This window comes from Oryctolagus cuniculus, chromosome 13 (genome assembly GCF_051225735.1).
Source record: "Oryctolagus cuniculus isolate XC-2025 breed Fujian yellow rabbit chromosome 13, ASM5122573v1, whole genome shotgun sequence".
Classification (NCBI taxonomy): Eukaryota; Metazoa; Chordata; class Mammalia; order Lagomorpha; family Leporidae; genus Oryctolagus; species Oryctolagus cuniculus.
In genome coordinates this window covers 52,868,929-52,881,173 of record NC_142879.1, presented here as the reverse complement: position 1 = coordinate 52,881,173, position 12,245 = coordinate 52,868,929, and the positions used below count along the sequence as shown (strand labels likewise).

The following is a 12,245-nucleotide window of genomic DNA, read 5'->3' as shown; positions in this document are numbered from 1 at the left end:
TTTCTGCCTTCTAATTAGGCATGTTTTTACCTCCCATAGTTCTCTTTGCAAGTGCACTGTGGTATCTGTATGTTTAACATACAGGCTTATTTTTTCCCCCTTGAAATTTATGAACCAAACACAAATCATTCTGTTAAAGAGTTCAAAATGTATGCATTCTCCTGGTTTCTCCAATAAAGTAAGAGTCTTGGAAATAAGAAGAGGCAAATAGGAGAGAACTTCAAGAGACTTTATAACATGTAATGAAAAACAGCACAAAGATCTTGTACAAAATCTGCCCAAATCAACCATAAAGTCAACTATAAAAGATCTTTGTGGGGGCCAGCACTGTGGTGTAGCAGGTGAAGCCACTGCCTGCAGTGCTGGCATCCCATGAGTGCCAGTTCGAGACCTGGCTGCTCCACTTTTGATCCAGCTCTCTGCTGTGGCCTGGGAAAGCAGTGGAAGATAACCCAAGTCACTGGGCTCCTGCATCTGCATGGGAGACCTCCTGACTTCGGATTGGCGTAGCTCCAGTGGTTGTGGCCAATTGGGAAGTGAACCAGAGGATGGAAGACCTCTCTCTCTCTCTGCTTCTCCTTCTCTCTCTAACTCTTTCAAATAAATAAATATTTTTAAAAAAATCTTTGTAACATTTCAACATGGACCATGTAAGATATTATTGTTAATCATTTAATAGAGCAATGGCAAGAAAGTTATTCTAAAATATTCTAACCAATTAGAAATACACAGTGAAGCACTTACAGGTAAAATGATATGAATCTAGGATATGATTTAAAATTCTCCAGTTTAAAATACGGCAAGGGTAGGTAGGTGTTTGGCCTGGCAGTTTAGACATCCACATCCCTGTGTTAAGAGTCTCAGCTCCACTCCCAACTGTAGCTTCCTGCTAATGCAGACCCTGGGAGGCAGAAGGTAATTGGGGGGGGGGAGGGGGGAGGCTCAAGTAATTGGATTCTTGACATCCATATGAGAGACCTGTATTGAGTCCCTGGCTCTAAAGCTTGAGCCTGGCCCAAGTCCAGCTGTTGCATCTTTTGAGAGTGAACCAGCTCGTGGGAACTCTCTCATTCTCTCACATAAATAAGTACATACTTTAAAACCATGATAACAGGGAAGAGAAAATGAATAAAATGCTAAAATGATTATGACAATGATTGAATCTGGTTAATGCATACAAACGGTTTATTATGCTATTGTCTCTCCTTTTTTAAACATTGGAAAGGTCCACAAATAAAAAAGCTTTATTCTCCCAATTATTCATTTTGAGTACACTTCTGATTGTTTTTATTTTTAATCTGAAGGAAGAAATCAAGAAACACTGATATCTGAAAATATTTTAGAATAACGCTAACAGTGCCTCTTGGGTCATAGTTTCCAGGATGCTCATAACTGATTATATTATGTAATTAGACATCTCTCTCTTGGGGCTGGAGCTGTGGTATAGCAGGTAAAGTCACCATCTACATCGCTGCATTCCATAAAGTGCTGGTTTGTGTCCCAGCTGCTCCATTTCCAGTTCAGCTCCCTGGTAATGCTCCTGAGAAAGCAGCAGCAGATGACCAAGTGCTTGGGCCCCTGCACACGTGTGGGAGACCTGGGAGAAGCTCCTGATTCCTGGCTTCAGATCGGCTCAGTTCTGGCTGAGCTCGGTCTCTCTTTGTCTCTACCTCTCTGACTCTGACTTGCATATAAAATGAATAAATCTTTAAAATAATACATAGAATAAGAGAATCTTAACCTACAAATATTAAAAAAAAAAAAGCTCTCTCACCTTTTCCTTTGTTCTTAACTCATCAAACATTTGTTGAATTTCCAGTTTCCAGTCATCTTGCATGGAATGAAAAGATTCCTGAGGCATTTCAGTCATCACTGCCCCTTCAATAGCAGTCAGCTGTTCAAGAATTAAGGCAAATGATGGGCGAATATGAGGGTCTTGTTCCCAGCATTCTAAAATAAACAAGAATCACAGTAATTCCATCTCTCTGCACAGTGCAGGTTATCTCCAAGCCACCAGAGCCTCCAGACAATGTTCTGCACTGAAACAGAAATGCAATTTTATGCCTGTCCTTCTAACAGAAGCCAATGTCTATAGCACCACCTTTCTTGAAGATTTGATTTTATGATCTGAAAAACCAAAATGCTTTCTTTCAGACAGTGTGCACATCAGAGGCATGCATAGTACTATTAAATATAGCTAGTCTTGTCTACATTATACCACACGTAATAGATGCACACATGCTTTCCACACCTTGTCATGAACTCCGTGTTTCCAGCCCAAAGCTGCTGTGCCTGATAATTATCTGATACAGTTATATACATAAGCCAGCTCAAGAAAGCCTCTCTGAAATGTTATAATCACAAGAGAAGTTCTAAGAAATAGTCTAATAACCAAGTAAGGTAACTTGCTACTTACAAAAAAGAGTGAGTTAATTTTTAAAAGATAAGGATCAAATAGACAAGGTCATGGCAAAACCACACCAGTTAAGGTTGTAAAACATTTTTGATCATTAGGTTAAATTTAAAAGAGCAGATCTGGAGCCAAATCAATATCGTGTTTGAACTACAAGTGTACTCGGTGAAAACTTTATTACCATTCAGTTGGGTTTTGTATATAAATGAGTCACTGATAAAACTGGATCGTTTTTAAGTTACTTAGTTCATCAAAACTTTACTTAACACTTCAGATCAAAGACAAGCTTTCTAATTCTTGAAATGGCAGAATCTCTTAAAAGCTTTTGAAAATTGGCATCACAGAAATTACTTCTTGGTTATGTCTTTTCTAATGAGCAATTCTCCTTGACCCCACACACAAAACAAAGGCTGCACAAATACCTTTCATGAGCTTGGCAAACGGCTCGGGGCAGGTGGATGGAATGGGCAAAGTGAGCTTATTGACTGCTACCCCATAAGCCACGGCGAGACCATCAATGCCACGGTAGGGGACTTCTCCCGTGAGCAGTTCCCACAGCAGCACTCCATAGCTGGAAAGCAAAGTTTTCATGATGAAGCTTTCCTTCCAACACAGTTGGTGGGATAAACACAACGGTACCTGCCTCCAGCTCCTAAGAGGAACCTCTCTCCCAGCACAGCCCTGTGCAGTATTGTCCCAAGGTGGGAGATAAGCTCTTCCACCTAACAACTCAAACCCATGCAAATACATGCCTTCCTAGGAATCACATAGGCATTCATTCTAGAAGTTAAAATGACCTAATGAATATGAAAGCTTAGAGTGGACCCGATGGGTTTCAACAGAGTCCAGTGTTTGCCAGACTCTCAGAGAAATGTGGTTGTTCTGATGTTTCTCTTTCTACCTCATGTTCACCCCACTTCAATCAAACCTCTAAAGGACTGTTAGGATACTTGATTAGCCCAGTCCCAGAGAAATCTCAAGTTGCTCAACACAAGACTGAGCTGCAATCATGCTGCTTAATTATTTTTAAACTGGTTTTTTTTTTTGAAACTGTTTATTGTTCTGCCTCTCCCTTGATATTTTATATATTAACATTTCCACTGGCTTGCTTAACATTAATGGACAAAAGAAATCAGTGTGGGCCTCTTGTGCCTCCTAGCAAGGACAGGACATTTCTTCTTGTAATGCAGGAAGGTGAGGTGAAAAGGGAGTAAAAAGCAAGGAACAACAACAAAGCATTCACGCGTGGGACCCCCCAATCCCTGCTCCTGCTACTTCAGTTCCTCAAAGACAAAAGGAGTCACAAAGAGGAATGGGAAAAGACACAGGAGAATTTCTAAATAAATGCTTTAAAAGAAGCTGAAGAGTAACATTTCACTGTTTGTCCATCCCACAGACGCAAAGATACCCCAAAATTCAACTTTGCACAAAGTGACATAGAAATGAGCCCTGCACCTTATACATATTTATTCTGTTCTACTGTACTTGTCAGTATTTTATTTTCCTTAATTATTCTTCAAAACAAAGTACACTCTATTATCTTCTGTTAATTAAAAAAAGAAGTTACTCCAGGTGATCCACTTGACTTTAAGGTCAAATCCATGAGCATATAAGAAACACTGTCATGTTTAACATAACTAGTGAGCCCAATTTACTGTCCTGACCTTTCAAAATCCTATTAGCTTTAAGTTAAAAAAAAAAAAAAAGTTGGAAATTTAAAGGCAACTTAATCATTACACCATGTGTTGCTTTCACATTACATTTAAGCATGGTTTTTCAACACAGCAGACAGAAGGTGGTAAATGATGATTAGAGGAAAGACAAAGACCCCAGTGTTTACATAAATTTGGTTACAGAACTCATATGATTACTTCCTAGTCTTAAGAGAGATGGAGTGGCCAGCATTGTAGTATAGCTGGTAAAACTGTCACCTGTGATGCTGGCATCCATATCAGTGCCAGGTCGTGTCCCAGCTGCAATCCAACTCCATGCCAATGCACCTGGGAAAAGCAGTGACGATGGCCCAAGTACCTGGGCTCCTGCCACTTACATGGGAGCCTCAGATGAAGCTCTTGGCTCCTGGCTTCGCCCTGGCCCAGCTCTAGAGGTTGTAGCCATCTGGGGAGTGAACCAGTAGATGAAAGATCTCTCTCTCTCTCTCTCTCTCTGTAACTCTGCCTTTCAGATGAATAAACAAATCATTAAAAAGAGAGACACAGAGAGAGAGAGATGGAGATTCACAATATCACGGGTACAACAGAAAAAGCCCACTCAGAAGTCCTAACCTACAAAGGGCTGGAAACTCTCCTGGCTCTAGGTTCATGTCATCCCTGGATATGATGATCATTAATTTAAAGACTTGTCCATTAGTGCCTACTGGACTCTGGATTAATTCAGAGAGATTCAGAGAGAGAATGCAGAAAACAATAGGATGTGCCAATCAAAGGGCCCTGGGAATGCTCCAGCTATGTTCTACTGGTCCTAGGTAGAGGTACTTGATCCCTGAGGCCCTGCAGCTAAGCCTTGGGGGCTCAGTGGGAGCAGTAACTGCATCAGGATTTGGAGGCAGAAACTTGAATTTGGATTCACAAGGTACAGCTCCACTCGCTAGGCCCTTAAAGCTGATCTTCAACTAACTCACCTATAAAACAGCAGTGAAATCTGCTCTATCACCTCAAAGCACTGTTTTGTTTAAAAGAAAAACTTAAAAAGGAAATAGGGGCCACACTGTGGCGCAGGAGGTTAGGCCATAGCTTACAATGGATACCAGCATCCCACATGGAAGCATGGGTTTGGGTCCCAGCTTCCTGCTAATCTGCCTGGGAAAGCAGCAGAAGATGGCCCTAGTAACTGGGCCCCTGTATATGTGGGAGACCTAAGTGGAGTTCCTGGCTCCTGACTTCAGCCTGGGTCAGACCTGCCTATTATAGCCATCTGGGGAGTGAACCAGTATGTAGAATATCTCTCTCTTTGTGTCTGTCTGTCACTCTGCCTTTCAAAGAAATACTTCAAAAAAAAAAAAAAAAAAGAAATATGTTTCAAATTATCTGGTTAGTTTCTTAACAATTATCTGTATTAGAGTTCATTAGTAGAGGCCTTAATAATTTCAAGAATAAGCACATTGAACTCACAGATTAAGAAAAATCACCTCAGAGGAGGGGCCTAAAACATTCTTAGAGAGAATAACTAAAACATGTCTAAATAAAAAAAGTTACTGGCAAATAACAATAACAAAATAAAATAAACAAAAAACATATAATTTGGCTTCTTGGAAGTGTCAGAGAATGAATAATCCATGATAGGCCATTTTTCTGAGAGAAGAGGATTTATATCATGAAAAAAAATGAGAAAAATATACCTAATTTGATAGAACTTTTTCTAAAACGTAATATGTACTTTTCTGACCTCTTCCTAGGTAGGAGATAGTGCAATCCAGCCTTTCCCGAACTCAGTAGCATAAGGCTTCAGGGCTGCGCTGCTAGCGGTCCTGGATCACAGCCTGGCACTGGAATCTGCTCCCTACTAGTTTTATCACCCAGAGCCAGGTTTGCAACATCTCAGTGCCTTTGCTACCTAATCTGTAAAACCGCTGTCATCAGAAGAGCTACTGTAAAAGTAGCTGATGGCATCTGTTTCAACACACAGGACAGTTCCCAGGCAGTATAACAACTGCCAAGGAAGAAGGGAGGGGAATAGAAGAAGACAGTCGGGAAATCCCCAGTCCCCAGTCCCCAGCACAATGCGGGTAAGGCAGCACTGCCTGCATGAGACTATCTGTATGAGAACATGATGCAACAGGGTTCTAGAGCCACAGGTGTATAATTCAGAGTGATGCCCTTCCCTGCCCTCACCCACCCTGACCTTCTACGATGTGCCTGCCCGTACTGCTGCATGCTGGAGACGGGTGGCTGTCAGTGCAGGTAGTCTCTCAGTCTGACTCATATTAGGTCATGCTTTTTTCTTCCTCTCATGCACTTTGCTTTCAGCTACCAGTTTCTACTATTACCACACTGGCATCCCTCTCCCCTCTCTAAATAACTGCTTTTAAAAAATCAGATTATCACCCTCTGTAAAACTGAGGATAAATTACAACTAAACAGATTTGCGGAGGCAGACTTCTCCAGTGAATGTATGCACTTAAGTCATATTCTGGGGACGGTGCTGTGGCATAGTGAGCTAAGCCTCCACCTGGGGTGCTGGCATCCCATATAGGCGTCAGTTCGTGTCCTGGATGCTCCACTTCTGATCTGCTATGGCCTGGGAAAGCAACAGAAGATGGACCAAGTGCTTGGATCCCTGCACCCGCATGGGAGACCTTAAACTCCTGGCTCCTGGCTTTGGACAGGGCCAGCTACAGCCATTGGGATCATTTGGGTAGTGAAACAGTAGATGGAAGACCTTTCTCTCTGACTCTCCCTCTCTCTCTCTGTAATCTCAAATAAATATAAATAAATCTTTAAAAAAATTCATATTCTGGGGCCAGTGCTGTGGGACGGTGAGTTAAAGCCAGTTCAAGTCTCGGCTGCTCCTCTTCCAATCCAGTTCTTTGCTATGGCCTGGGAAAGCAGTAGAAGATGGCCCAAGTCCCTGGGTCCCTCCACCCACATGGGAGACCCAGAAGAAGCTCCTGGCTCCTGGCTCCTGGCTTTGGATCAGCTCGCTCTGTTCCTTGTGGTCATTTGGGGAGTGAACCAGCGGAATAGAAGACCTCTCATTCTGGCTCTACTTCTCTCTGTAACTGTCTTTCAAAAAAATAAAAATAATTTTTTAATTAACCCGGCGCCGCGGCTCACTAGGCTAATCCTCCACCTTGCAGCGCCGGCACACCGGATTCTGTCCCGGTTGCCCCTCTTCCAGGCCAGCTCTCTGCTGTGGCCCGGGAGTGCAGTGGAGAATGGCCCAAGTGCTTGGGCCCTGTACCCCATGGGAGACCAGGATAAGTACCTGGCTCCTGCCATCTGATCAGTGCGGCGTGCCGGCCGTGGCGGCCATTGGAGGGTGAACCAACGGCAAAGGAAGACCTTTCTCTCTGTATCTCTCTCACTGTCCACTCTGCCTGTCAAAATAATAATAATAATAATAATAATTTTTTAATTAAAAAATTCATATTATGACTTCATTTAGAAGTCTTTTCTCCCTGCTTTCTGATTCTTCTGTATTTTATAATTCACAAGATCGCTATAGAGCATGACTGATTGCACAGCATTTGTATACATTGCAACTACACAGTTTATAACAAGAGCACTCAAAATGGTTATAGTCTTTACACATATTATTCTAATGAAAAATTGATTTATGATGCATTTCAATAGTTTTAGGGTTTTAAAATATAATTTCTTAAAAATAGCCAGTTTCCCTTGTGCAATTTGTTATTTTCATATGGCTAGAAAATTACTGTAATTAAATCAATGACAACACTTGTAATGCTTTATAAAAAGAGACTTTTTCAGCTACGACAGGCAGAGTCTGATTCATTACATAAAGGGTGAGGTTTGGGCACTTGGATTTTTTAAACAAGCCCTAGGACACTATGGAATCACCAACTCAACTGACAAGTATTCCAAACATTATAAGGAAAACAATTAGATCACATTTTCAATGTGGAGGCTAAGCTTGCAGTGCAAGCAATTTTATGGCATTTTTACCAACAGGGGTCTCTGCCACTGAATGCATTTGTGAATTTGAGGGAATAATTTCACTGCCTCCAGAGATTAAAGGAGAAAAACAATTTTTCTTGATCATGAAATTGGAAATCCAACCTGCCACACAGGATTTTCTATGAGCATTAAAATAAAGGCAAGGAAGCTCTGGGTGTCCTGTAACTACTGAGCAGTGTGACGCGCCTCTGTTGTTCTGCTGCTAGCATCTTCATCTCCATAATGAATAAGAAATCAAGATAACGTGGTGCTGCACTGGGTGCAGCTTTCCATCTTCAAACAGGAGGCTTTATTTTTCCCATGATGCAATCTACAAAATGAAGGAATCTGTCCAAAGTTTGTTCTCAAACTCCTTCCATGCTAATACTATTTGTGATCCACAAGGAATCACAAATGTGTTAAAGTGAAAATTAAATTTTATTTAGGCGTTACGAAATCTTAGCATTAGTGTTAAATTATAACCAGTCTTTAATAAAACTTCAGATTTAACAAAAATGTTCTCCTATCAAATAGATTATGACAAAAAAAAAAAAAACCCTTGTTACCCGTTCCATTGACATTATGATTATCTTGATCAAAAGCATAACACTGAGGCCGGTGCCATGGCTCAATAGGCTAATCCTCCGCCTTGCGGCGCCGGCACACCAGGTTCTAGTCCCGGTCGGGGCGCCGGATTCTGTCCCGGTTGCCCCTCTTCCATTCTAGCTCTCTGCTATGGCCCAGGAGTGCAGTGGAGGATGGCCCAGGTCCTTGGGCCCTGCACCTACATGGGAGACCAGGAGAAGCACCTGGCTCCTGGCTTCGCATCAGCGCAATGCGCCGGCTGTAGCGGCCATTGGAGGGTGAACCAACGGCAAAAGGAAGACCTGTCTCTCTGTCTCTCTTTCTCTCACTGTCCACTCTGCCTGTCAAAAATAAAAAATTAAAAAAAAAAAAAAAGCGTAACACTGTCTTCAAAAAAGCCTGTGCTAGGGTTGCTCAGAATTAGTGAATATTTTGGGACTCACTGAAATGGGGCTTAGCAACCAGTCTCTGTTGACGCCTCCCGAAGCCAACACGCACTCACCTCCAGGCAGTACGCACTCACCTCCAGACGTCGCTTCCCTTGGAAAACAAGGACGACTTGATGACCTCAGGGGCCATCCAGGCGTAGGTGCCTGCGGCACTCATCTTGGTGGTCCTGTGCCACTCCCTTGCTAGCCCGAAATCTGTGATCTTCAACGTTTTATTGCAGACGTCATCATGCTCTATCTTCTCCAGCAGCAAGACTAAAGAGAAACAAAACGAAGCAGACTTTTAGATTCCTGTGTCAGTCAAAATTGTTTTGTTTATTTTATCTATGTGAGACAGAGGTTTTCCATCCACTAGTTCACTCCAGAAATGCCACAACAGCCAGAGCTACACAGGGCCAAAAGCAGGAGCCTGGCACTTCATCTGGGTCTCCCATGTGGGTGGCAGGGACCCAGGTATTTGAACCATTACTCGCTGCCTTCCAGAAGATAGAACTGGAAGTGGAGCCTGGACTTGAACCCACACACTCAGATACGGGATGTGGAAGTAACACTTTAACCACTAGGCCAATACCTGCCCCGGTCACAATTTTTCTATAGCATTTAGAACACAATTTTCACTGTAGCTGGCAGAGAAAACAAGAATAAGCATGTATTTCACCGTTTTACCTCACAGCATGCACATCTGCATATCATAACCTTTAGTGGGTAATTTGTGCCTCAAGTTATGAGTTTTTAAAAAATTCCACAGCCACAATTCAGCATACTTCTTTATGAGTATTTCTCTTTACGAGAAGTAAATGATTTCTAAGGGCAAGAAACATTTACTAAGATACCACAGATAAGATCAGGAAGTCTGTGAAAGTTTACCTGACGTAAAAAAAAAATGTTATTTTCTTCCAAAGAATTCTTTCCTGACTTAAATGCAGTGTATCCTACCCAAAATACCAGTACACACTGCAAATGGATGAAATATTACCATAATTCATTTCCAAATATTATATTAAATCTGCAACATGCTTATGGAGACTTTAAAATCATTAAGATAATTTTCCAGATATCATCCACATACTTGGAATTTAGCAAAAAAGTAAACACTTTCCAGAAACTTCATCCGATGGGTTTCCCCAGCTCCCTCAGAGAGGCACAAGATGCACAAGAGCCTCTTCCAGGGACAAGGCCCACGTCCACGTCCGTCCCTGAGCTCTCCTGTCCCTTCAGCTACAGCAAACACACTTTCAGTCCCTCCCTGCCTGCGCCCTCCCTATCCTATCCTCCATCAGAGCCCCCCGCACTCCCCACCTCTGGCTGACTCTCCTCTGCCTGGAACCCCGCAGAAACACTCCCGGGGAGGCGCTCTCTCCCCTCTAACCTACTGCAGACTCCCACAAGATCATGGCATTCTTTCATTCTGTAAACGTTCCATGAGCAATCTACCAACACATGGCAACAACGTGGATGAGTCTCAAAACCATTACATGGGAAGTGGACAAAGCCAGACATACCAGGTACATAACCTGAATAAGGAACTGCTGGGACAGAAACCAGACCCGTGACTGCCAGAGGCGAAGGAGAAGATCAGATTGCAAAGGGACACTGGAGGATGTGATGGAAGTAGGAATTCCAGACCTTGGTGGTGGGGGTGCTTAAAGGATTACATAAGCATCTGCCCAAACTCATCACACTGTACAGCCCCCCAGGGGGTGAACTGACGTATGTAAGTCAGACTTGAACAAACCTGCATCAAAAACAAGAAAACTTCATGGTCCTTGTAACTCAGGGACAATCTCCACACTCCTAACCTTGGCATCCATGAGCTTCTGTATTTGCATAGCAACCTACATTGCAAACTGCACCTCATTCTCCTGGAGGTGAGCTCCATCTACTCACACCAGACACGCTCATTGTGCAGCTTGGATATTACCGTCCCAGGGAAAACTTCCAAATCGCCCTGAGCAACGTAACATGTTCCTCCTCTGTAAGCACATGAACCGTGTGTTTCTATTAAAACATTTAGGAAGCACAGTGTATAATTGTTTTTAACTCTGCTCCTGCAGTAGATTCTGCTCTGAGTGAGTGGGAGACCAAGAGAGGAGAGAGGAGAGAGGAGAGAAGAGAGAAGAGTGAGGAGAGAGGAGGAGGAGGAGAGAGAGAGAGGTGGCAAGGGAGAGGTTTCTCAGGGCAGAGGTAGACTGGGAGAAACATGTACAATCTCTCTTCAAATTCTTGGACCAAGTCTGCTGAATCTGGTTTACAGTAGCTATTTAATTCTAACAGAAGAAATAAATTTTAAAATATATTTGTTTCCATTTTATTTTAGAGAGAGAGAGAGAAAGATCTTCCATCTACTGGTTCACACTCCAAATGCCCACCAACAGCCAGGGCTGGGCCAGATCAGAGCCAGTAGCCCAGAACTCAGTCTATAGCTTCCACATGGGTGGAAGGGACCCAAGGACTCGAGCCATCACCTGCTGCCTCCCAGGGTACACATTAGCAGGATGCTGGATGAGAAGCAGAGGAGCCAGGACTCTGCTGTGGCAAGTGCACATCCTAAGTGGTGACTTCACCACCCTATATTATTTTTATTTTTATTTTTTTATTTTTTGACAGGCAGAGTGGATAGTGAGAGAGAGACAGAGAGAAAGGTCTTCCTTTGCCGTTGGTTCACCCTCCAATGGCCGCTGCAGCCGGCGCGCTGTGGCCGGCGCACCGCACTGATCCGATGGCAGGAGCCAGGTGCTTCTCCTGGTCTCCCATGGGGTGCAGGGCCCAAGCACTTGGGTCATCCTCCACTGCACTCCCTGGCCATAGCAGAGAGCTGGAATGGAAGAGGGGCAACCGGGACAGAATCCGGCGCCCCGACCGGAACTAGAACCCGGTGTGCCGGCGCCGCTAGGCGGAGGATTAGCCTGTTGAGCCGAGGCACCGACCCCACCCTATATTTTTATATCTGCACTTTGCTCATGCCATTTCCAGCTAATAAAAATAATTAAGAAAAAATATCACCACACAAGCACTGAGTGCTCACTGTATGCCTTACATGCACTATTTCATTCAATCCTCATAAAATCCCCAAAAGATAGGCGTTAATTACCAAAGGAGAAATCATACTGAAAAACTAAAATGACAAGGGGAATCCACTTAAATAGCAATACAAATTTCACA

General features: G+C 43.2%; 1 protein-coding gene across 3 annotated transcripts in view; it reads right to left on the bottom strand.

Moving 5' to 3' along the window:
- The window catches only part of MAP3K21 (mitogen-activated protein kinase kinase kinase 21), a 76,254-nt gene that overhangs the window by 45,306 nt on the left and 18,703 nt on the right, over nucleotides 1–12,245 (bottom strand). For 2 of the 3 annotated variants that reach the window (XM_002717355.6, XM_089312281.1), the window contains exons 2-4: nucleotides 9,158–9,338; nucleotides 2,836–2,984; nucleotides 1,775–1,950 (exon numbers count right to left, since the gene is read on the bottom strand). In XM_002717355.6, the coding sequence (XP_002717401.2) occupies nucleotides 1,775–1,950; nucleotides 2,836–2,984; nucleotides 9,158–9,338 (506 nt within the window). Of the gene's footprint in view, nucleotides 1–1,774; nucleotides 1,951–2,835; nucleotides 2,985–9,157; nucleotides 9,339–12,245 lie in introns of those variants that run through there. The other variant, XM_089312280.1, reaches the window with a different exon arrangement.